Source organism: Oncorhynchus clarkii, chromosome 30 (assembly GCF_045791955.1).
Source record: "Oncorhynchus clarkii lewisi isolate Uvic-CL-2024 chromosome 30, UVic_Ocla_1.0, whole genome shotgun sequence".
NCBI lineage: Eukaryota > Metazoa > Chordata > Actinopteri > Salmoniformes > Salmonidae > Oncorhynchus > Oncorhynchus clarkii.
The window spans coordinates 44353028-44379025 of record NC_092176.1 but is presented as its reverse complement, the minus strand read 5'-3'; the positions used below and the strand labels follow the sequence as shown (position 1 = coordinate 44379025).

Genomic DNA, 25998 nt, shown 5'->3' with positions numbered 1-25998 from the left:
TGCAAGAGATGTTGTTATAGCTAGAACGACCATAACCAATCAGAGCTGCAGTAGCCCTATATGCAAATAGACATGCTTACAGTATATGCCTCTGTGCCATTCACTTTGAACTGGACTGTGTTTACAGCATGAGCGGTGATGGGTAAATGCTCTTGTTTTGAGATGAAAGCGAAAGCTACATGTAGTTATAGATCATTTGACCATTTGTTCATATCCTTTGCTAGTTAGTGAGTTATTAGCCCAATTCTATAAACTTTTTCGTCAGCAAAAGAGGAGTGATAGCTTCCTACAAGAGCACAAAACGTGTAGATGTCAAGACATCTTTGAAAAGGGAGTCAGAGAGCTTTCTTTTTGTCTTAAAGGGGCAGTTTTGTATTTTGAGTAACCCAATATGCAGAGAATAGTATAATTTGTCTGATACTCTGTAATAACGGTATGGGAATAATGCATTTTATTTTGTAAAGTGGTCTCTTGCATCAAACACTGCAACATTTTCAGTCACTTCCTTGTTTAAAAGAGAAGTGGGTTAACCGGTTAATGTCAAGCCCTGCATGCTTTTTTTCAAGAATCTCTTGGAATGTAGGCCTACAGTACATGTAACACCACATATTGGCTGCTACTGTAGGTTGAATGATAAAACAGCTATTGTTTTAAATGTGTTGAGATGCATTTTTTCCATTGTTTTTGATGAATGGCCACTCTGGTAGGCCTACATTATGATCACATAGCCACAGTAGCCTACTTGGCCACTGTTAACTACAACTGTAACTTAAAGTGGGTAAAGCCTCAATGTTTACAGGAAACACACACTGGAAGTTGCACAGAATTTTCACAATGTTCAAGTTTGTAGACCTGAATGTTGACCAGTGTGGGGAAAAAAAACAAGGAAACATTGGTGATGACTAGGTGACATTTTGGGGAATATTCAGAGTTGGAATCTTTCTGTGGGAATTAACAGAAATATATGCAAATTCATTTTAATACTATTTAAATGTATTGTTTTTTTTGCATTGGATATGTTTACCATATCATATGGAGACAGAAACAAACTTTTTACATCATATCATAACTACACATAATTGCAAATGAGTAAATCCTTCCATTAGAAATTTAAAAAACAATTTAGTTACGAATTGAACTTTAATTAAATGAGTTGACCTTTTACATGGGATGATTTCACTGTACAACAAAAGGGAATATTGAAGGATCCCCAACGATCCATCGCATCTCCCAAAAGCGTTTTCAACATCTGTAAAATGATAGTATAGAAAATAAAGCTTTGGTTGTCTTTCTCTCAGGCTTCCATGTCTTCTCCCTGGACCTCCTCAAGGTCCAGCTCTTGAACATTAGACTCTGGGGCCTCATCTTCACTGTCGCTTTCCAACCTTGGCTCAAAAAGCCTCAAATTTGCCCGGATGGCCACCAATCTTTCAACCCTTGTATTGGTCAGCCTGTTGCGTGCTTTGGTGTGTGTGTTCCCAAACATGGACTAGTTGCTCTCTGAGGCGACTGTTGTTGGTGGGATTTGGAGGATGATGGAGGCAACAGGGGAAAGAGCCTCAGATCCACAAAGTCCCTTCCACCAGGTGGTTGATGAGATGTTTGGCACGACTGCCATACTGCATCTCCATCCCAAAGACTTGCTTGAAAGTGTACTTCGCCAGACTGCCAAGAACCTCGCCCTCATCCAGGACAAGGTGGCAAAATACGGTAGTGATGACACCATAGGCCTTGTTGATCTCTGCACCAGACAGCAATTACAGCTGCAAGTCTCTTGGGGTATGTCTCTATAAGCTTGGAACATCTAGCCACTGGGATTTGTGCCCATTCTTCAAGGCAAAACTGCTCCAGCTCCTTCAAGTTGGATGGGTACCGCTGGTGTACAGCAATCTTTAAGTCATACCACAGATTCTCAATTGGATTGAGGTCTGGACTTTAACCAGGCCATTCCAAAACATTTAAATGTTTCCCCTTAAACCACAGAGTGTTGCTTTAGCAGTATCCTTAGGGTCATTTTCCTGCTGGAAGGTGAACCTCCGTCCCAGTCTCAAATCTCTGGAATACTGAAACAGGTTTCCCTCAAGTATTTCCCTGTATTTAGCGACATGCATCATTCCTTCAAATCTGACCAGTTTCCCAGTCCCTGCCGACGAAAAACATCCCCACAGCATGATTCTGAGGGTGATGAGAGGTGTTGGGTTTGTGCCAGACATAACGTTTTCCTTGATGTCCAAAAAGCTAAATTTTAGTCTCATCTAACCAGAGTACCTCCCTCCATGTTTGGCGAGTCTCCCACATGCCTTTTGGTGAACACCAAACGTGTTTGCTAATTTTTTTCTTTAAGCTATGGCTATTTTCTGGCCACTCTTCCGTAAAGCCCAGCTCTGTGGAGTGTGCGGCTTAAAGTGGTCCTATGGACAGAGAATCCAATCTCCGCGGTGGAGCTTTTCAGCTCCTTCAGGGTTGTCTTTGGTCTCTTTATTGCCTCTCTGATTAATGCCCTCCTTGCCTGGTCTGTGAGTTTTGGTGGGCGGCCCTCTCTTGGCAGGTTTGTTGTGATGCCATATTCTTGTCATTTTTTAAGATGGATTTAATGGTGCTCCGTGGTATGTTCAAAGCTTCAAATATATTTTTTAGAACCCAACCCTGATCTGTACTTCTCCACAACTTTGTCCCTAACCTGTTTGGAGAGCTCCTTGGTCTTCATGATGCCGCTTGCTTAGTGGTGTTGCAGACTCTGTGGCCTTTCGGAACAGGTGTATATATACTGAGATCATGTGACAGATCATCTGACACTTAGATTGCACACAGGTGGACTTTATTTAACTAATTATGTGACTTCTGAAAGTAGTTGGCACCACTTTTCCGTTTTACAAAAATGCCAAGGGGGGTGGATACTTGTGCAAGCCTAGACAATGTTTAAAGGAGCATAAAAACTTTTAGTTTGAAAGAATATGCAGTGTGCTTCTTTAGTCCAGCATTCCTGATTGGATAGAAGATACAAAACATAATAATGGAACTAGTGACAGTTGGATGTCGTTTTAATCCCGCGAATGGACAGCTGTCGACGAGAATTATTTTCAGCATTATGACAAAATAATATAAATACCGGTGAATAAATATTGTTATTTTTGGATTACAACCAAATTATGATGAAGTGTACTGTATTATGTGTTAGTTCATTAAAAAAATAAAACTTGACATTACTGTGTAGTTTACCAATAAAACGGTCTGTTGGTGAAGTGGACATACTTGGTATTCATATCCCGAAAGAAAGAAATGAATGAAATGATCTCACTATAATACATTTGAATAGAAAGTATAGCAAAAATAGATAAGCCGTTGCTTATCATGGAAAGGATAATACCGGTCTATTTGTGGAAAAATCACCATGATAAACTCTTTAGTCATATCCCAGTTTACCCTGATTAACTCTTTAGTCTTATCCCAGTTTACTTATTTACTTATTGACATGCCTACACCTAGCGACTTGTTTTTTAAATTACAGTGCATTCGGAAAGTATTCAGACTCCTTGACCTTTTCCACATTTTGTTACGTTATCCTTATTCTAAAATGGATTAAATAAATAAAAATACCTAGCACTCTACACACAATACCCAATGATGACATCACAATACCCCTTGATGACAAAACGAAAAGGTTTTTAGAAATGTTTTGCACATTTATATATATAAAAAAAAAAACGAAAATGCATACCTTATTTTACATAAGTATTCAGATCCTTTGATATGACACTTGAAACTGATCTCAGGTGCATCCTGTTTCCATTGATCATCCTTGAGATGTTTCCACAACAACCTGTGGTATATTAAATTGATTGGACATGATTTGGAATGGCACACACCTGTCTATATTAGGTCCCACAGTTGACAGTGCATGTCAGAGCAAAAACCAAGCCTGGAGGTCAAAGGAATTGTCCGTAGAGCTTCGAGACAGGATTGTGTCGAGGCACAGTTCTCGGCAAGGGTACCAACAAATGTCTGCAGCATTGAAGGTCTTCAAGAACACAGTGGCCTCCATCATTCTTAAATGGAAGGAGTTTGGAACCACCAAGACTTTCTAGAGCTGTCCGCTCGGCCAAACTGAGGAATCAGGGGAGAAGGGCCTTGGTCAGGGAGTTGATCAAGAACGTATGGTCACTCTGACAGAGCTCCAGACTTACTCTGTGGAGATTGGAGAACCTTCCACAAGGACAACCATCTCTGCAGCACTCCACCAATCAGGCCTCTATGGTAGAGTGGCTAGACGGAAGCCACAAAAGACACATGACATCTCATGTCACCTAAAGGACTCTGACCATCAACAACAAGATTCTCTGGTCTGATTAAACCAAGATTGAATTATTTGGCCTGAATGCCAAGCGTCACATCTGGAAGAAACTTGGCACAATCCCTATGGTGAAGCATGGTGATGGCAGCATCATTCTGTGGGGATGTTTTTCAATGCCAGGGTCTAGGAGACTAGTCAGGATCGAGGGAAAGATGAACAGAGCAAAGTATGTTAGAGGTCCTTGATGAAAACTCCCGAGTGGCACAGCTACTAAGGCACTGCATCTCAGTGCAAGAGGCATCACTACAGTCCCTGGTTTGAATCCAGGCTGTATCGCATTCGGACGTGATTGGGAGTCCCATAGGGTGGCGCACAATTGGCCCAGCGTCATCGGGGTTTGACCGTGGTAGGCCGTCAATGTAAATAAGAATTTGAGGTTAACTGACTTGCCTAGTTAAATAAAGGTTAAATTAAATACTTATTTTCCACCATAATTTGCAAATAAATTCATTAAAAATTCTACAATGTGATTTTCTGGATTTTTTTCCCCTCATTTTGTCTGTCATAGTTGAAGTGTACCTATGATGAAAATTACAGGCCTCTCTCATCTTTTTAAGTGGGAGAACTTGCACAATTGGTGGCTGACTAAATACTTTTTTGCCCCACTGTATATGGGTTATGAGTACTTATCTAGTTGACTGTGATATATGGGTTATGAGTACTTATCTAGTTGACTGTGATATACGGGTTCCGAGTACTTATCTAGTTGACTGTGATATACGGGTTACGAGTACTTATCTAGTTGACTGTGATATATGGGTTACGAGTACTTATCTAGTTGACTGTGATATACGGGTTACGAGTACTTATCTAGTTGACTGTGATATACGGGTTATGAGCACTTATCTAGTTGACTGTGATATATGGGTTACGAGTACTTATCTAGTTGACTGTGATATATGGGTTACGAGTACTTATCTAGTTGACTGTGATATACGGGTTACGAGTACTTATCTAGTTGACTGTGATATACGGGTTACGAGTACTTATCTAGTTGACTGTGATATACGGGTTACGAGTACTTATCTAGTTGACTGTGATATACGGGTTACGAGTACTTATCTAGTTGACTGTGATATATGGGTTACGAGTACTTATCTAGTTGACTGTGATATATGGGTTACGAGTACTTATCTAGTTGACTGTGATATATGGGTTACGAGTACTTATCTAGTTGACTGTGATATATGGGTTACGAGTACTTATCTAGTTGACTGTGATATACGGGTTACGAGTACTTATCTAGTTGACTGTGATATATAGGTTACGAGTACTTATCTAGTTGACTGTGATATATGGGTTACGAGTACTTATCTAGTTGACTGTGATATATGGGTTACGAGTACTTATCTAGTTGACTATGACATATGGGTTACGAGTACTTATCTAGTTGACTGTGATATATGGGTTACGAGTACTTATCTAGTTGACTGTGATATACGGGTTACGAGTACTTATCTAGTTGACTGTGAAATACGGGTTACGAGTACTTATCTAGTTGACTGTGATATACGGGTTACGAGTACTTATCTAGTTGACTGTGATATACGGGTTATGAGCACTTATCTAGTTCAACGTGATACAGTTGAAGTCGGAAGTTTACTACATACACTTAGGTTGGAGTCAATAAAGCTAATTTTTCAACCACTCCACAAATGTCTTGTTATCAAACTATAGTTTTGGAAAGTCTGTTAGGATATCTACTTTGTGCATGACACAAGTCATTTTTCCAACAGTTGTTTACAGACAGATTAATTCACTGTATCACAATTCCAGTGGGTCAGAAGTTCACATACACTAAGTTGACTGTGCCTTTAAACAGCTTGGAAAATTCCAGAAAATGATGTCATGGCTTTAGAAGCTTCTGATAGGCTAATTGACATAATTTGAGTCAATTGGAGGTGTACCTGTAGATGTATTTCAAGGCCTACCTTCAAACTCAGTGCCTCTTTGCTTGACATCATGAGAAAATCAAAAGAAATCAGCCAAGACCTCAGAAAAACAATTGTAGACCTCCACAAGTCCGGTTCATCCTTGGGAGCATTTTCCAAACACCTGAAGGTACCACGTTCATCTGTACAAGCAATAGTACACAAGTATAAACACCATGGGACCACGCAGCCGTCATACCGCTCAGGAAGGAGACGCGTTCTGTCTCCTAGAGATTAATGTACTTTGGTGCGGAAAAGTGCAAATCAATTCCAGAACAACAGCAAAGGACCATGTGAAGATGCTGGAGGAAACAGGTACAAAAGTATCTATATCCACAGTAAAACGAGTCCTATATCGACATAACGTGAAAGGCCGCTCGGCAAGGAAGAAGCCACTACTCCTAAACCGCCATAAAAAAAAGACAGACTACGGTTTGCACCTGCACATGGGGACAATGTCCCCTGATGTGATGAAACAAAAATAGAACTGTTTCACCATAATGGCCATTGTTGTATTTGTAGGAAAAAGGGGGATTCTTGCAAGCAAAAGAACACCATCCCAACCGTGAAGCATGGGGGTGGCAGCATCATGTTGTGGGGGTGCTTTGCTGCAGGAGGGACTGGTGCATTTCACAAAATTGATGGCTTCATGAGGCAGTAAAATTGTGGATATATTGAAGCAACAATCTCAAGACATCGGTCAGGAAGTTAAAGCTTGGTCGCAAATGGGTCTTCCAAATGGACAATGACTCCAAGCATAAGTTCCAAAGTTGTGGCAAAATGGCTTAAGGACAACAAAGTCAAGGTATTGGAGTGGCCATCACAAAGCCCTTACCGCAATCCTTTAGAAAATGTGTGGGCAGAACTGAAAAAGCGTGTGCAAGCAAGGAGGCCTACAAACCTGACTCAGTTACACCAGCTCTGTCAGGAGGAATGGGCCAAAATTCACGCAACTTATTGTGGGAAGCTAGTGGAATGCTACCGGAAACGTTTGACCCAAGTTAAACAATTTAAAGGCAATGCTACCAAATACTAATTGAGTATGTAAACTTCTGACCCACTAGGAATGTGATGAAAGAAATAAAAGCTGAAATAAATCATTCCCTCTACTATTATTCTGACATTTCACATTCTTAAAATGAAGTGGTGATCCTAACTGACCCAAGACAAATTTGCTAGGATTAAATGTCAGGAATTGTGGAAAAACTGAGTTTAAATGTATTTGACTCAACTTCCCGACTTGAACGATATGAGTTATGAGCACGTATCTTAGTTAGCCTCCAAATTAAGTGTCTTCTTTCTTCTTTTCTGAATCCAGACAATACATACGTGTCAAACTCTGAATACGAGGATGAAGTTCTAGTCACCAGAGACCAGATCCCCGTCATCTTCCACAGGATAGCAACAGGTTTGTTTGCTTTTCAGACTGTCTGTAGTCTCTCTGTCGTCACTCTGCTGTCGTATCTGTTTATCAGACTGTCTGTAGTCTCTCTGCTGTCGTATCTCTGTTTATCAGACTGTCCGTAGTCACTCTGCTGTCGTATCTCTGTTTATCAGACTGTCTGTAGTCACTCTGCTGTCGTATCTCTGTTTATCAGACTGTCCGTAGTCACTCTGCTGTCGTATCTCTGTTTATCAGACTGTCAGTAGTCACTCTGCTGTCGTAGCTCTGTTTATCAGACTGTTTGTTGGTATAGCAGATACTTAGATGAACAGACGTCCTGGCTAACTGTGTATTGTTTTGTTTTTGTGTGTGTGTGTGTTTTGTAAACAGAGATTAGGGTCAATAATGACGCCAACTGCTGCCTGTCCATCAAGTCCAAACATCAGATAGACAAGAATCAGGTGAGATGTACATCACTGATTTAATAAGACATTATAAAAGCTCATACATGCTCCTAGCAAGTCATTTAGCATTATAACGTCAGCTATTTAATATCACGATTATAGAGAACTTTTTCAGTGTGAACTAGTATGTAATAACAGGTATAATAGTATGTAATGTGTAACTATATAGTATTATGTAATAACTATAACAGTATGTCATATGTATAACTGTGTAGTATTATGTAATAATTGTAATAGTATGTAATAAGGGGTAAGAACTGTTTAGTGTGTAAATACGTTAACTGTATGGTAGTATGTAATGACTATTAGTGTGTAATGTTAACTGTATGGTAGTATGTAATGACTATTAGTGTAGCAATGTGTGTAGTGGTGGAATTGTAATAATGGTGTAATATAGTGGTGTAATAGTGTAGTGGTGTAATAGTGTAGTGGTGTAATAGTGTAGTGGTGTAATAGTATAGTGGTGTAATAGTGGTGTAATAGTATAGTGGTGTAATAGTGGTGTAATAGTATAGCAGTGTAGTGGTGTAATAGTATAGTGGTGTAATAGTGTAGTGGTGTAATAGTATAGTGGTGTAATAGTATAGTGGTGTAATAGTGTAGTGGTGTAATATTATAGTGGTGTAATAGTATAGTGGTGTAATAGTGTAGTGGTGTAATAGTATAGTGGTGTAATAGTATAGTGGTGTAATAGTATAGTGGTGTAATAGTGTAGTGGTGTAATATTATAGTGGTGTAATAGTGTAGTGGTGTAATAGTATAGTGGTGTAATAGTATAGTGGTGTAATAGTATAGTGGTGTAATAGTATAGTGGCGTAATAGTGTAGTGGTGTAATAGTGGTGTAATAGTATAGCAGTGTAGTAGTGTAGTGGTGTAATAGTGTAGTGGTGTAATAGTATAGTGGTGTAATAGTATAGTGGTGTAATAGTATAGTGGTATAATAGTATAGTGGTGTAATAGTATAGTGGTGTAATAGTATAGTGGTGTAATAGTGGTGTAATAGTGGTGTAATAGTGGTGTAATAGTGGTGTAATAGTGGTGTAATAGTATAGTGGTGTAATAGTATAGTGGTGTAATAGTATAGTGGTGTAATAGTATGGCAGTGTAGTGGTGTAATATTATAGTGGTGTAATAGTGTAGTGGTGTAATAGTATAGTGGTGTAATAGTATAGTGGTGTAGTGGTGTAATAGTGTAGTGGTGTAATAGTGTAGTGGTGTAATAGTGTAGTGGTGTAATAGTGTAGTGGTGTAATAGTGTAGTGGTGTAATAGTGTAGTGGTGTAATAGTGTAGTGGTGTAATAGTGTAGTGGTGTAATAGTGTAGTGGTGTAATAGTGTAGTGGTGTAATAGTATAGTGGTGTAATAGTATAGTGGTGTAATAGTATAGTGGTGTAATAGTATAGTGGTGTAATAGTATAGTGGTGTAATAGTGTAGTGGTGTAATAGTGTAGTGGTGTAATAGTATAGTGGTGTAATAGTATAGTGGTGTAATAGTATAGTGGTGTAATATTATAGTGGTGTAATATAGTAATAGTGTAGTGGTGTAATAGTTTAGTGGTGTAATGATAGTGTGTAGTAACGCCGTAATAGTGTGTAGTAACGGGTGTAGTAACAGGTGTAGTAACTGTAATAATGGGTGTAGTAACGGTGTAGTAGTGTTTAACTTCTTATGGCGGAGATCCCGTTACCGGGAGCGAAATAACAACATCCATATTCAAAAGAACAGAAATCTCCTAATTAAAATTCCTCAAACATGCATGTATCTTATATCGTTTTCAAGGTAGTCTTGTTGTTAATCCCACCACAGTGTCCGATTTCAAATAGGATTTACGGGGAAAGCACCACAAACGATTATGTTAGGTCACCAACAACTCACTAAAATACACAGCCAATTTTACCAGCCAAAGAGAGAGAGAGAAAAAGCACAAATAGAGATCAAATTAATCACTAACCTTTGATGATCGTCATCAGATGACACTCATAGGGCTTCATGTTACACAAAACATGCATGTTTTGTTTGATAAAGTTCATATTTATCAAAATCTGAGTTTACATTGGCGCGTTAGATTCACTAGTTCCAAAAACATCCAGTGATTTTGCATAGCCACATCATTCAACATAAATACTCATCATAAATGTAGATGATAATACAAGTTATACACATGGAATTATAGATATACCTCTCCTTAATGCAACCGCTGTGTCAGATTTAAAAAAAACTTTACTGGAAAAAGAAACCCATGCAATAATCTGAGACGGTGCTCAGAAGTAAAAACACCACAGCCGCAAAGATGGCGTCAACATAAACAAGAAATTTCATGATACATTTTCCCTTACCTTTGATGATCGACATCAGAAAGCATCCCAGGAGTCCCAGGTCCACAATAAATGTTTGTTTTGTTCGAAAATGCCCGTTATTTATGTCCAAATACCTTCTTTTGTTAGCGCGTTTGGTATACATATCCAAACGTGAATTCTGGTCAGCTTTATATCGGACAAAAACTTCAAAAAGTGATATTACCAGTCGAAGAAACATTTCAAACTAAGTACAGAATCAATCATTAGGATGTTTGTAACATATAGCTTCAATAAAGTTCCAACCAAAGTATTCCTTCTTGTCTTCATAAGCAATGGAACGCAAGTGGATACCATGAGGAATAAACGTGATCAGAAAATGGCCGACTGCCAGACACCTGATAGATTCTGCTCTCATTCACTCCCACAACATCATAGAAGTCTCATTATAATTTCTATTGATGGTTGACATCTAGTGGAACCCCTAGGCAGTGCAACATCATTCATATCTCAAGGGGATTTCATTGGGGACTCTGGTGAATACATACAAAGCTCAGATTTCTGACTTCCTGTTTTGATTTCAACTCAGGATTTTGCCTGCCAATATGAGTTCTGTTATACTCACAGACATCATTCAAACAGTTTTAGAAAATTTGGAGTTTTCTATCCAATACTACTAATAAAAAGCATATATTAGAAACTGAGACTGAGGAGCAGGCCGTTTACTTTGGGCACCTTATTCATCCAAGCTACTCAATACTGCCCCCCCCCAGCCATAACAGTTAATAACGGGTGTAGTAACGGTGTAATAGTGTGTCTAACACGTCTAACTTCCCCCAGTGCCACTATGCCATAGAGGAGGACTCTGAGGGGGATGCTGACTCTGAGGAGTTTTACTATGGAGGTCAGGTAAGCATCAAGCCTCATCTCCTCCATAACAACTGCTATAACTTATCAAACCATTAGATTGCCAGTGTTCAGCCCTCTCTTAGCTACAGAGGCAGTAGATTTCTTAGGGCAGGTTTCCCCAGACACAAATTAAGCTATTTTAGTCCTGGACTAAAAAGCACTTTGGAGAATATTGTTTTTTCTTAGTCCGGGTCAAGGCTTAATCTGTGTCCAGGAAACCACCCCGTAGCTACAGTGGCAGTAAGTAGAACTCCTTATATCGAGTGAGAGACTAAGGAGAAGGCAGAAATCAAAGGTCCAGACCTCCCCTGGCTTCTCCACCTGAGTCCATGGCAGATTTCCCTAAAGTGGTCCTAGACTCATCAAGTATATAAAGCTCTTTTATATTTTCAGTCCGCTCACTCAGAAAGAGACCCGAGGCTGCTCATTCACCGTAGTGGGACGTTTCTGTCACCAAAATGAAATGACTTTCCATATGGAAATATACGGCTGTTCTGATGAGCGACGGCTGCCTCTCTCTCTCTCTCGCTCTCGCATCGTCTCTTTCCTTCCTTCTCCTCCTAACTGTTGATTGGTGAACTTTGTTTCGGTCTCTTGTGACAAAGCGACAGTTTCTGAAGTTTGTTTGAGTGATTAGTCCGTTTCTGTGAGAGTAGCGAGTCTGTTTTAAAGATTGTGATTGATGCCTCCCGTCGGTCACGAAGCAATCTGGACTAAATTTATGTTGCTTGCTTCTGGGTTGCTCCATGTGTCACCCTCAAACAATTTCCCCCTGCAAATTAGTTGCATTGCATCGCCAGCGATAGAAATCCATCCTATTTCACTCAATTGTCTGTATGCAATGTCCAATCAGTGAGCAGAAAAAAGTTCACATGACACGTCATATCGTTCCGTTCTGAACTCCGACCCAGTTGTCATGCCAACACAGGTGTCGGTGCTGCCACAAAGCAGGACGAAAAGAGACATGCCAAATGGGAAATGTATAACAAAAAAAAAATGGCTAGTCGTGGTTTATGTATATGGTCTGGCAGTCAATAAATGTGTCATTTTAAAACTGAAACCAGACCTTTTCTCTGTCCAGTTTCAGCTGACATTGTTCCAACATGACTACAGCTAGCTAGCTTAGCTTACTAGCTTGGTAAAACATCGTTTTGGGCAACATTTTTGGCTAGCTATCTAAATTGTACAATCAGCATTTTGTGTCTCGATGCTGTTACAATTACCAGACATTTGGCTAAGCAAATAATTTATGAAATCATGTGATGTATGATAGAATTGGATGTTGCTTGCAATTTACATTATGTTTGAATTGCTTCGTGTATCAGCATGTCACTTGGGAGTGTGCATCTGCAACATAAATTGCGTCCAAATTGTTTCGCGTGACAGGCTTTAGAATTAAATGCCTCTCCCAAAGTCAGGCACCGTAATATGGCCATCTTCCTCTGGTGTGTGTGTGTGTGTGTGTGTGCCCTGTGGTGGGGCTTTGGGAAACGTGTCACGTCAGCAACACATTATATATGGGCCCTATTGGCTATTCTTTAAAAGCTTCTAGATAAAACACTCCTTATTAACCTCCTAGATTGGAGGGTAACTCATGGGTTTTTAATTTACATAATGTTGAAGCTGTCATAAACAATTACAGAGTGAGTAGGACCTTGTTTCATATACCTGTGATGATTGATATTCTTTGGATATTTGATTATGTAGTGTGGGGAGAAGGCAGGGATGTCATTTTAAGGATGTTGGGCTCTAGCCAGTCAACCACAATTTTTTTTTTACTAGCCCATGTACAAAATATACCATAGGATATTTGAAAAGACAAAAATGTCACTTGCCAGTGTCAAAATGTCATGTTTTCTACTAGCCTGGTCTGAAAAGTACTAGCCTCAGGCTAGCTTAAAATATATTAATGGTTGTAGGCCTAGATAATGTTTACTTGATGTCAGTAGGTTTACTGTAGTCATTGTTTTCTTTATCAATAACATAACCAATGGTTTAAATAGGGGTGTGCTGATCTCATCATACCAGTAATCGTATGTTTTTACAACTTGATTAGAGTCCACCTTTGGTAAATTCAATTGATCGGACATGATTTGGAAAAGCACAGTGCATGTCAGAGCAAAAAAAAAACAAGACATGAGGTCGAAGGAATAGTCCTTAGAGCTCCGAGACAGAATTGTGTCGAGGCACAGATCTGGGGAAGACTCTTCCTAGAGCTGGCCGTCCGGTCAAACTGCGCAATCGGAGGAGAAGGGCCTTGGTCAGGGAGGTGACCAAGAACCTGATATTCACTCTGACAGAGCTCTAGATTTCCTCTGTGGAGATGGGAGAACCTTTCGTGAAGGACAACCATCTCTGCAGCACTCCACCAATCAGGCCTTTATTGTAGAGTGGCCAGTAGGAAGCCACTCTTCAGTAAAAGGCAAATGACAGCCTGCTTGGAGTTTGCCAAAAGGCACCAAATACAGGTGTGCCAAGCTTGTAGCGTCATACCCAAGAAGACTCGAGGCTGTAATTGCTGCCAAAGGTGCTTCAACAAAGTACTGAGTAAAGGGTCTCAATACTAATGTAAATGTGATACTCTGCTGATTGTACATTTGTACAATCAAAATAAACATGTTTTATTTTGTAATGACATGTCGCTTGGTCAACATGCCTGGCCCAGTAGAAATAATAATAGCAAGCATGGGCTTGGATCACTACATTTTATTTTTATTTTTTTATTTCACCTTTATTTAACCAGGTAGGCCAGTTGAGAACACCTTTATTTAACCAGGTAGGCCAGTTGAGAACACCTTTATTTAACCAGGTAGGCCAGTTGAGAACACCTTTATTTAACCAGGTAGGCCAGTTGAGAACACCTTTATTTAACCAGGTAGGCCAGTTGAGAACACCTTTATTTAACCAGGTAGGCTAGTTGAGAACACCTTTATTTAACCAGGTAGGCCAGTTGAGAACACCTTTATTTAACCAGGTAGGCCAGTTGAGAACACCTTTATTTAACCAGGTAGGCCAGTTGAGAACACCTTTATTTAACCAGGTAGGCTAGTTGAGAACACCTTTATTTAACCAGGGAGGCTAGTTGAGAACACGATCTCATTTGCAACTGCGACCTGGCCAATATAAAGCATAGCAGTGTGAACAGACAACAACACAGAGTTACACACGGAGTAAACAATAAACAAGTCAATAACACAGTAGATAAAGAGAGTCTATATACATTGTGTGCAAAAGGCATGAGGAGGAAGGCGAATAATTACAATTTAGCAGATTAACACTGGAATGATAAATGATCAGATGGTCATGTGCAGGTAGAGATACTGGTGTGCAAAAGAGCAGAAAAGTAAATAAATATAAACAGTATGGGGATGAGGTAGGTAAATTGGGTGGGCTATTTACCGATTTACATAATGACAGATGTGGTCAGGAATGCAATAAGTATACAGAAAGACGAAGTAGTCCTGCTGAACAACGCCAAGTAGACAGACCAAAACAACCATATGGCCTCAGTTGACAGGAAGTAACTCGATTTGAACAAAAAATGACCTAGCTATGGATTCTGATTCATGCATGATGTTTGGAGAAGGAGAGACTTGTGTCCTGAGACAGTGACCGAAACAGTCTGTTGTCTGTCTGGGGAAATGAGAGCAGAGGAGGAGTGGCTTGTTCTAAGCCAATTGTGACAGCAGGCTCAACTGACAAAACCCCGCCCTGTTTCTTTACAGACAGAAGAACTAGCCAATTGTTGTTGAGAGAACACAGTGCTTCATACTGTTTGAGTGAAAGAGAGATGTGTGCTGACACTCGTAATTACTAAAAATACAGGTCATAATTGTATTTCGGGAAAATTCTCAATATCCGTTACGATACTCGTTTTGTTTGAGTACTTGACACACCCCTAGTTTTAAAGCAAATAATTATGACACATTAACTCCACTATTGTCTTAAATGTGTCTGGACAGCTCTAGGGGACTTCATGTTTAATGTGTCTGGACAGCTCTAGGAGACTTCATGTTTAATGTGTCTGGACAGCTCTAGGAGACTTCATGTTTAATGTGTCTGGACAGCTCTAGGAAACTTCATGTTTAATGTGTCTGGACAGCTCTAGGAGACTTCATGTTTAATGTGTCTGGACAGCTCTAGGAGACTTCATGTTTAATGTGTCTGGACAGCTCTAGGGGACTTAATGTGTCTGGACAGCTCAGCTCTAGGAGACTTCAGGTTTAATGTGTCTGGACAGCTCTAGGAGACTTCATGTTTAATGTGTCTGGACAGCTCTAGGAGACTTAATGTGTCTGGACAGCTCTAGGAGACTTCATGTTTAATGTGTCTGGACAGCTCTAGGGGACTTAATGTGTCTGGACAGCTCAGCTAGGAGACTTCATGTTTAATGTGTCTGGACAGCTCTAGGAGACTTCATGTTTAATGTGTCTGGACAGCTCTAGGAGACTTCATGTTTAATGTGTCTGGACAGCTCTAGGAGACTTCATGTTTAATGTGTCTGGACAGCTCTAGGAGACTTCATGTTTAATGTGTCTGGACAGCTCTAGGGAGAATTTGTTTGTTGATATTCCAGTGAATATATTGGATTTCATTTAGCTCCTCCCTGGACAGAAATTGAACCGGCCAATGAAATAGAACAGGAGATGACACATTGAGTTAGCTGGTTGTTTATACAGTTTGTCTCCCAAATGGCATCCTTATCCCTATGTAGTGCCCTCGTTTGTACTACTCTAGTCAAATGTAGTGCACTACATAGGGAATAGGGTGCTTACATGGGACAAAGACAATCCTGCTCAGTGAAACTTTTTTGTTCTCCACTAGTATTTGGAGCGTTCAGATTAAAGATTAAAGCATACCCACTTGGCACAGATTTCAATGTCTAGTTTTGATTCAATTTTGGTTGAATTCATCGTGAAATTCACAAAGAAAAAACACGATGTCATTGGATTTATATTAAAAGTTGAGTGAAAAAAATGTATACCATTTCCTTTACATTGCTTTGACTTTTTACAAATACAATCAGTTTTTCCACGTTGATTCAACATCATCACATTGAGTTTAGTTGTTGAAATAACGTGGAAACAACATTGATTCAATCAGTTTTGCACAGTGGGTATACTGTAGGTGGTCAAACACATCCCACAAACGGATTATTGTTCTGCTCTAGGTTGATCTTGCCAGACAAAAGCACAAAATGTCCTTAGCAGCTGATTGGTCGTGTTTTGGTTCTCTTTAGAAAACTGTCCAATCATGACATTTTAGTGGAAGGGAGGGCAAAGGACCGCACTTTAAAAAATAAAATAAAAAGCCTTTCAGGTCTCCCCTCGGAGTCCGGGTCCTTTCTAGGTATCGTCCTTCTAGGGAGATTTTTGCTGTTCACTGTGATTCTCTTTGCTCTTTGGGGTCTAAGTTACTGTGAAGAGGTTTGACTATACTGCTGATGGGTGGGTGACGTCTCTCTCTGGTAGGTGAACTCTGATGGCGAGCTCCACAAGCACCCCCAGTTGGAGGTGGACCTGGCTGCGGTCCGGGAGATGTACGGACACCACGCAGTATCTCTCAGGTAATAGTAATATACACGGACACCACGCAGTATCTCTCAGGTAATAATAATATACAGGGACAGCACGCAGTATCTCTCAGGTAATAATAATATACAGTGACACCACGCAGTATCTCTCAGGTAATAATAATATACAGGGACACCACGCAGTATCTCTCAGGTTATAATAACATACAGGGACACCACGCAGTATCTCTCAGGTGATAATAATATACAGGGCATTCGGGAAGTAGTCAGACCTCCTTGACTTTTTCCACATTTTGTGACGTTACAGCCTTAATCTAAAATTGGGTGAGTCAGTGTGGTTGGTGGTATATGGCAGGGCCTACTGGATGACTCATCACAGAGTAGAGAGCTGGTCTTCCAGGGGGGGTGTGTGTGTGTGTGTGTGTGTGTGTGTGTGTGTGCACCATTCTATGCTGAGAATAAGATATGAAAGGATAGCTGTGCTGAATAATGCATTTTCATTGTAATGCTGATATATGACTTCAAACATGTTTTCAAGATGCAAAAAGCTCTCGATCAGCCTCTTTGTGGCATTTCTATGTTTGAGATATCAAAGTAGCCAAGAGACAATGCGGAAATCTCCCATGTTTTCAACAATATGCATGTTGACTCTGACTGAAGGTGTCTTTATGTGACGATAGAGAAGTGAAATCTCTTCATCTTCCTAACCTGTCGTAGGGAATACGGTGCCATCGACGATGTGGACATTGATCTCCACATCGACGTCAGTTTCCTAGATGTAAGTATTATAGTGTTACCTACCGTTCCTTTCATGTTGTCAGTTTTGATCTGATGAGCTGGCATTTCAAATTTATTTGACCATTTTGAAAAAATGGAGAAATGTAATTCAGGCACACAAGTGGATTGACCCCATGTTAACCTTGTAGGTCTGCACCCTAAAATAGCATGGTTTAATGGATTGACCCCATGTTAACCTTGTAGGTCTGCACCCTAAAATAGCATGGTTTAATGGATTGACCCCATGTTAACCGTGTAGGTCTGCACCTTAAAATAGCATGGTTTAATGGATTGACCCCATGTTAACCTTGTAGGTCTGCACCCTAAAATAGCATGGTTTAATGGATTGACCCCATGTTAACCTTGTAGGTCTGCACCCTAAAATAGCATGGTTTAATGGATTGACCCCATGTTAACCGTGTAGGTCTGCACCTTAAAATAGCATGGTTTAATGGATTGACCCCATGTTAACCTTGTAGGTCTGCACCCTAAAATAGCATGGTTTAATGGATTGACCCCATGTTAACCTTGTAGGTCTGCACCCTAAAATAGCATGGTTTAATGGATTGACCCCATGTTAACCGTGTAGGTCTGCACCCTAAAATAGCATGGTTTAATGGATTGACCCCATGTTAACCGTGTAGGTCTGCACCCTAAAATAGCATGGTTTAATGGATTGACCCCATGTTAACCGTGTAGGTCTGCACCCTAAAATAGCATGGTTTAATGGATTGACCCCATGTTAACCTTGTAGGTCTGCACCCTAAAATAACATGGTTTAATGGATTGACCCCATGTTAACCGTGTAGGTCTGCACCCTAAAATAGCATGGTTTAATGGATTGACCCCATGTTAACCGTGTAGGTCTGCACCCTAAAATAGCATGGTTTAATGGATTGACCCCATGTTAACCGTGTAGGTCTGCACCCTAAAATAGCATGGTTTAATGGATTGACCCCATGTTAACCGTGTAGGTCTGCACCCTAAAATAGCATGGTTTAATGGATTGACCCCATGTTAACCTTGTAGGTCTGTACCATTTAGATAACATGGTTTAATGTATTGACCCCATGTTAAAATAATAATGTTAAAATAATAAAAAATCTAATCAAATTTGTCACGTACACATGGTTAGCAAATGTTAATGCGAGTGTAGCGAAATGCTTGTTGCTTCTAGTTCCGACAATGCAGATGTAGATTACCAACAAGTAATCTAACCTAACAATTCCACAACTACTACTTTATACACACAAGTGTAAAGGGATAAAGAATATGCACATAAAGATATATGAATGAGTGATGGTACAGAGCGGCATAGGCAAGATGCAGTAGATGGTATCGAGTGCAGTATATACATATGAGATGAGTATGTAAACAAAGTGGCATAGTTTAAAGTGGCTAGTGATACATGTATTACATAAAGATGCAGTAGATGATATAGAGTACAGTATATACGTATACATATGAGATGAGTAATGTTGGGTATAGAGGTCGACCGATTAATCGGAATGGCCGATTAATTAGGACCGATTTCAAGTTTTCATAACAATCGGAAATCGGTATTTTTGGGCGTCGACTTCCGATTTTAACATGAAAAAATAATATTTTTTTATACCTTTTATTTTACCAGGCAAGTCAGTTAAGAACAAATTCTTATTTTCAATGACTGCCTAGGAACAGTGGGTTAACTGCCTTGTTCAGGGGCAGAACGACAGATTTTCACCTTGTCAGCTCAGGGGTTCCATTCTTGCAACCGCACAGTTAACTAGTCCAACGCTCTAACCATTGCACTCCATGAGTAGCCTGCCTGTTACGCGAATGTAGTAGAAGCCAAGGTAAATTGCTAGCTAGCATTAAAATTATCTTATAAAAAACAATCAATCATAATCACTAGTTATAACTACTGATCCAGTTTAGCAGGCAATATTAACCAGGTGAAATTGTGTCATTTCTCTTGCGTTCATTGCACGCAGAGTCAGGGTATATGCAACAGTTTGGGCTGCCTGGCTCATTGCGAACTAATTTGCCAGAATTTTACGTAATTATGACATAACATTGAAGGTTGTGCAATGTAACAAGAATATTTAGACTGATGGATGCCACCCGTTAGATAAAATACCGAACGGTTCCGTATTTCACTGAAATAATAAACGTTTTGTTTTCTAAATGATAGTTTCCAGATTCGATCATATTAATGACCAAAGGCTCGTATTTCTGTGTGTTATTATGTTATAATTAAGTCTGATTTGATAGAGCAGTCTGACTGAGCAGCAGCAGGCCCATAATCATTCATTCAAACAGCACTTTTGTGCGTTTTGCCAGCAGCTCTTCGCAAGCACAGCGCTGTTTATGACTTCAAGCCTATCAGCCTAATGGCTGGTGTAACCAATGTGAAATGGCTAGCTAGTTAGCTGGGTGTGCGCTAATACTGTTTCAAGCGTCACTCGCTTTTAGATTTGGAGTAGTTATTCCCCTTGCGCTGCGGCTTTGGTGGAGCGATGGGTAACGATGCTTCGAGGGTGGCTGTTGTCGATGTGTTCCTGGTTCGAGCCCAGGTAGGGGCAAGGAGGGGGACGGAAGCTATACTGTTACACTGGCAATACTATAGTGCCTATAAGAACATCCAATAGTCAAAAGGTATATGAAATAGAAATGGTATAGAGAGAAATAGTCCTATAAGTAGTATAATTAACTACAACCTAAAACCTCTTACCTTGGAATATTGAAATCTCATGTTAAAAGGAACCTCCAGCTTTCATATGTTCTCATGTTCTGAGCAAGGAACTTCAACGTTAGCTTTTTTACATAGCACATATTGCACTTTTACTTTCTTCTCCAACACTTTGTTTTTGCATTATTTAAACCAAATTGAATGTTTCATTATTTATTTGAGGCTAAATTGATTTTATTGATGTTTTATATTAAGTTAAAAATGAGTGTTAATTCAGTATTGTTGTAATTGTCATTATTATATATAGAAATAAAAAAATTGGCCGACTAATCGGTATCGGCGTTGAAAAATCATAATCGGTCGACCTCTAGTAGAGTATGTAAACATTATATTAAGTAGCATTGTTTAAAGTGGCTAGTGATATCTTTTTCATCAATTTCCATCAATTTCCATTATTAAAGTGGCTGGAGTTGAGTCAGTGTGTTGGCAGCAGCCACTCAATGTTAGTGGTGGCTGTTTAACAGTCTGATGGTCTTGAGATAGAAGCTGTTTTTCAGTCTCTCGGTCCCAGCTTTGATGCACCTGTACTGACCTCGCCTTCTGGATGATAGCGGGGTGAACAGGCAGTGGCTCGGGTGGTTGTTGTCCTTGATGATCTTTATGGCCTTCCTGTGACATCGGGTGGTGTAGGTGTCCTGGAGGGCAGGTAGTTTGCCCCCGGTGATGCGTTGTGCAGACCTCACTACCCTCTGGAGAGCCTTACGGTTGTGGGCGGAGCAGTTGCCGTACGGTGATACAGCCCGACAGGATGCTCTCGATTGTGCATCTGTAGAAGTTTGTGAGTGCTGAGGTTGGACAGGCGCTGCTGCGCCTTCTTCACGACGCTGTCTGTGTGGGTGGACCAATTAAGTTTGTCCGTGATGTGTACGCCGAGGAACTTAAAACTTACTACCCTCTCCACTACTGTCCCGTCGATGTGGATAGGGGGGTGTTCCCTCTGCTGTTTCCTGAAGTCCACAATCATCTCCTTTGTTTTGTTGACGTTGCGTGTGAGGTTATTTTCCTGACACCACACTCCGAGGCCCCTCACCTCTTCCCTGTAGGCCGTCTCGCCGTTGTTGGTAATCAAGCCTACCACTGTAGTGTTGTCCGCAAACTTGATGATTGAGTTGGAGGCGTGCATGGCCACGCAGTCGTGGGTGAACAGGGAGTACAGGAGAGGGCTCAGAACGCACCCTTGTGGGGCCCCAGTGTTGAGGATCAGCAGGGTGGAGATGTTGTTACCTACCCTCACCACCTGGGGGCGACCCGTCAAGAAGTCCAGTACCCAGTTACACAGGGCGGGGTCGAGACCCGGGGTCTCGAGCTTGATGACGAGCTTGGAGGGTACTATGGTGTTAAATGCTGAGCTGTAGTCGATGAACAGCATTCTCACGTAGGTATTCCTCTTGTCCAGCTGGGTTAGGGCAGTGTGCAGTGTGGTTGCGATTGCGTCATCTGTGGACCTATTTGGGCGTTGAGCAAATTGGAGTGGGTCTAGGGTGTCAGGTGATATTGATATGGTCCTTGACTAGTCTCTCAAAGCACTTAATGATGACGAAAGTGAGTGCTACAGTCGTTTAGCTCAGTTACCTTAGCTTTCTTGGGAACAGGGACAATGGTGACAGCAGACTGGGATAGGGATTGATTGAATATGTCCGTAAACACACCAGCCAGCTGGTCTGCGCATGCTCTGAGGGTGCGGCCTTGCGAGGGTTAACACGTTTAAATGTTTTACTCACCTCGGCTGCAGTGAAGGAGAGTCCGCAGGTTGTGGTTGCGGGCCGTGTCAGTGGAACTGTATTGTCCTCAAAGCGAGTCTGTCTGGGAGCAAGACATCCTGGTCCGCGACAAAGCTGGTTTTCTTTTTGTAATCCGTGATTGACTGTAAACCCTGCCACATACCTCTTGTGCCTGAGCTGTTGAATTGTGACTCTGTCTCTATACTGACGCTTAGCTTGTTTGATTACCTTGTCTTGCAATCAAACAAGGCAAACAACAATATGTCAACACTATGTTAAAAATAAAAGAATAGAAGAAGACATGTTTTTGATTTTGTTTTGGTCGTCAGGAGGAAATAGCCCTGGCGTGGGACGTGATCCGCAGAGAGCCGGTGATCGTGCGTCTACACTGCTCTCTGACACAGTACCTGAATGGACCGGTCCCCACGGTGGACGTATTCCAGGTGTCGACTAAAGACCGGTTTGGACTGGGACATCAGATGAAGAAGTAAGTGACAGATGGTTCTAATATCACGTGCCCTTTCAACACCTAGAGAGTTCAGTGGAATTGTTTGCATGCATTTCAATCTCTCAATTAATAGATACAATTACTTAATTATTTAGAGTTGAGAGAGGGGGGGGGGGTGATAATCGGACATATGGAATTGTTTTAAAATGGGCATACTATGTATCACTTGGCTATTTGATTTTGAATTTTAGGAACACTTTAGGTATATATTTAAAAAAATATATATAAATATACAGTACCAGTCAAAAGTTTGGACACACCTACTCATTCAAGGGTTTTTCTATATCCTACATTGTATAACACATATGGAATCAAGTAGTAACCAAAAAAGTGTTAAATTAATCAAAATATATTTTTTCAATGTGAGATTCTTAAAAGTAGCCTCCCTTGGCCTTGATGACAGCTTGGCATTCTCTCAACCAGCTTCATGAGGCAGTCCCCTGGAATGCATATCAATTAACAGGTCTGCTTTGTTAAAAGTTAATTTGTGGAATTTCTTTCCAATCAGTTGTGTTGTGACAAGGTATGGGTGGTATACAGAATATAGCCCTATTTGGTAAATACCAAGTCCATATTATGTCAAGAACAGCTCAAATAAGCAAAGAGAAACAACAGTTCATCATTACTTTAAGACATGAAGGTCAGTCAATACAGAACATTTCAAGAACTTTGAAAGTTTCTTCAAGTGCAGTCACAAAAACCATCAAGCGCTGTGATGAAACTGGCACTCATGAGGACCGCCACAGGAAAGGAAGACCCAGAGGATAAGGATACGTTCATTAGAGTTGCCTGCACCTCAGATTGCAGCCCAAATAAATGCTTCCCAGAGTTCAAGTAACAGACACATCTCAACATCAACTGTTCAGAGGAGACTGCGTGAATCAGGCCTTTATGGTCAAAATTCTGCTAAGAAATCACTACTAAAGGACACTAATAAGAAGACTTGCTTGGGCCAAGAAACACGAGCAATGGACCTTAGACTGGTGGAAATCTGTCCTTTGGTCTTATGAGTCCAAATTTGTAATTTTTGATTCCAACTGCCTTGTCTTTGTGAGACGCAGAGTAGGTGAACGAATGATCTCCACGTGTGTGGTTCTCACCGTGAAGCATGGAAGAGGGGGTGTGATAGTGTGGGGGTGCTGTGCTTTGGTGAAACTGTCAGTGATTTATTTAGAATTCAAGGCACGCTTAGCCAGCATGGCTACCACAGCATTCTGCAGCGATACGCCACCCTGTCTGGTTTGTTTGTCAACAGGACAATGACACAAAACACACCTCCAGGCTGTGTAAGGGCTATTTAACCAAGAAGGAGAGTGATGGAGTGCTGCATCAGAGAACCTGGCCTCCACAATCCCCCAACCTCAACCCAATTGAGATGGTTTGGGAATAGTTGGACCACAGCGTGAAGGAAAAGCAGCCAACAAGTGCTCAGCATAATATTATATGGGAACTCCTTCAAGACTGTTGGAAAAGCATTCCTCATGATGCTGCTTGAGAGAATGTCAAGAGTGTGCAAAACTGTCATCAAGGCAAATGGTGGCTACTTTGAAGAATCTCAAATATTAAAATATATTTTGATTTGTTTAACACTTGTTTTGGTTACTGCATGATTCTATATGTGGAATTTCATAGTTTTGATTATCTTCTACATTGTAGAATAATAGTGAAGACAAAGAAAACCCCTTGAATGAGTAGGTGCTGAAACTTTACTACTATGGCCCATAGAAATGCGTTCATAAATAGCAAGAAATGAAGGTCAAACAATGTATGATAAGCAACCAGGTTTAGAAGTGTCTGTCATAAATAAATATATAAAGTACAGTGTATTCAGACCCCTTGATTTTTTCCACATTTTCTTACGTTACAGCCTTATTCAAAAATTTATTACATTTAGTTTTTCCTCAATCTACAAGCAATACCCCATAATGACCAATTTTTTTTGTTGCAAATTTATTACAAAAATACAAAACTGATATCACATTTACATAAAATTACAAGACCATTTACTCAGTAATTTGTTGAAGCACCTTTGGCAGTGATTACAGCCTCACGTCTTGGATATGACGCTACAAGCTTGGCACACCTGTATTTGGGGAGTTTTTTCCATTCTTCTCTGCAGATCCTCTCAAGCTCTGTCAAGTTGGATGGGGAGCGTCGCTGCACAGCTATTTTCATGTCTCTCCAGATATGTTCGATCAGGTTCAAGTCCAGGCTCTGGCTGGGCTACTCAAGAACATTCAGAGACTTGTCCAGAAGCTACTCCTGCATTGTCTTGGCTGTGTGCTTAGGGTGGTTGTACTCTTGGAAGGTGAACCTTCACCCCAGTCTGAGGTCTTAAGCACTCTGGAGCAGGTTTTCATCAAGGATCTCTCTGTACTTTTCTCCGTTCATCTTTCTCTCGATCCTGACTAATCTCCCAGTCCCTGGCGCTGAAAAACATCCCCACCGCATGATGCTGCCACCACCATGCTTCACCGTAGGGATGGTGACAGGTTTCCACCAGATGTGATTCTTTGCATTCAGGCCAAATAGTTCAATCTTGGCTTCATCAGACCAGAGAATCTTGTTTCTCGTTTGTCTGATAGTTCTTTAGGTGCCTTTTGGCAAACTCCAAGCGGGCTGTCATGTGCCTTTTACTGAGGAGTGGCTTCCGTCTGGCCACTACTATAAAGGCCTGATTGGTGGAGTGCTGCACAGGTGGTTGTCCTTCTGGAAGGATCTCCCATCTCCACAGAGGAACTCTAGAGCTCTGTCAGTGACCATCGGGTTCTTGGTCACCTCCCAGATCAAGGTCCTTCTCCCCTGATTTCTCAATTTGGCTGGACGGTCAGCACTAGGAAGAGTCTTGGTGGTTCCAAACTTCTTCCATTTAAGAATGATGGAGACCACTGTGTTCTTGGGGACCTACTTTGCCGCAAATGTTTCGGTACCCTTCTGTAACGGCAGAAGGGTACCGAAAGGCTGTAACGTAAGATCTGTGCCTCGATACAATCCTGTCTCGGTGCTCTACAGACAATTCCTTTGACCTCATGGCTTGGTTTTTGCTCTGACATGCACTGTCAACTGTGGGACCTCATATAGACAGATATGTCTAAATCGTGTTTGAATCAATTGAATTTACCACAGGTGAACTCCAATCAAGTTATAGGAACATCTCAAGGAAGATGAATGGAAACAGGGATGCACCTGAGCTCAATTATATTCTCATAGCAAAGGGTCTGAATACTTATGTAAATAAGGTATTTCTGTTTTTTATTTTATTTTAATAAATTAGCACATTTTTTCCCCCCAAAAAAAACTGTTTTCGCTTTGTCATTATGGGGTATTGTGTGTAGATAGATTTTAGAATACGGCTGTAACTTAACAACACGCGGAGAAGGGGAAGGGGTCTG

The 25998-nt window shown here is 40.7% G+C and overlaps 1 protein-coding gene across 2 annotated transcripts in view; it reads left to right on the top strand.

Moving 5' to 3' along the window:
• The window catches only part of LOC139390115 (protein mono-ADP-ribosyltransferase PARP8-like), a 78991-nt gene that overhangs the window by 26875 nt on the left and 26118 nt on the right, over positions 1-25998 (top strand). For both annotated transcript variants that reach the window (XM_071137276.1, XM_071137275.1), the window contains exons 4-9: positions 7601-7690; positions 8057-8127; positions 11268-11336; positions 16808-16902; positions 17587-17647; positions 22428-22585. In XM_071137276.1, coding sequence (XP_070993377.1) covers positions 7601-7690; positions 8057-8127; positions 11268-11336; positions 16808-16902; positions 17587-17647; positions 22428-22585 — 544 coding nt within the window. The remainder of the gene's footprint in view (positions 1-7600; positions 7691-8056; positions 8128-11267; positions 11337-16807; positions 16903-17586; positions 17648-22427; positions 22586-25998) is intronic.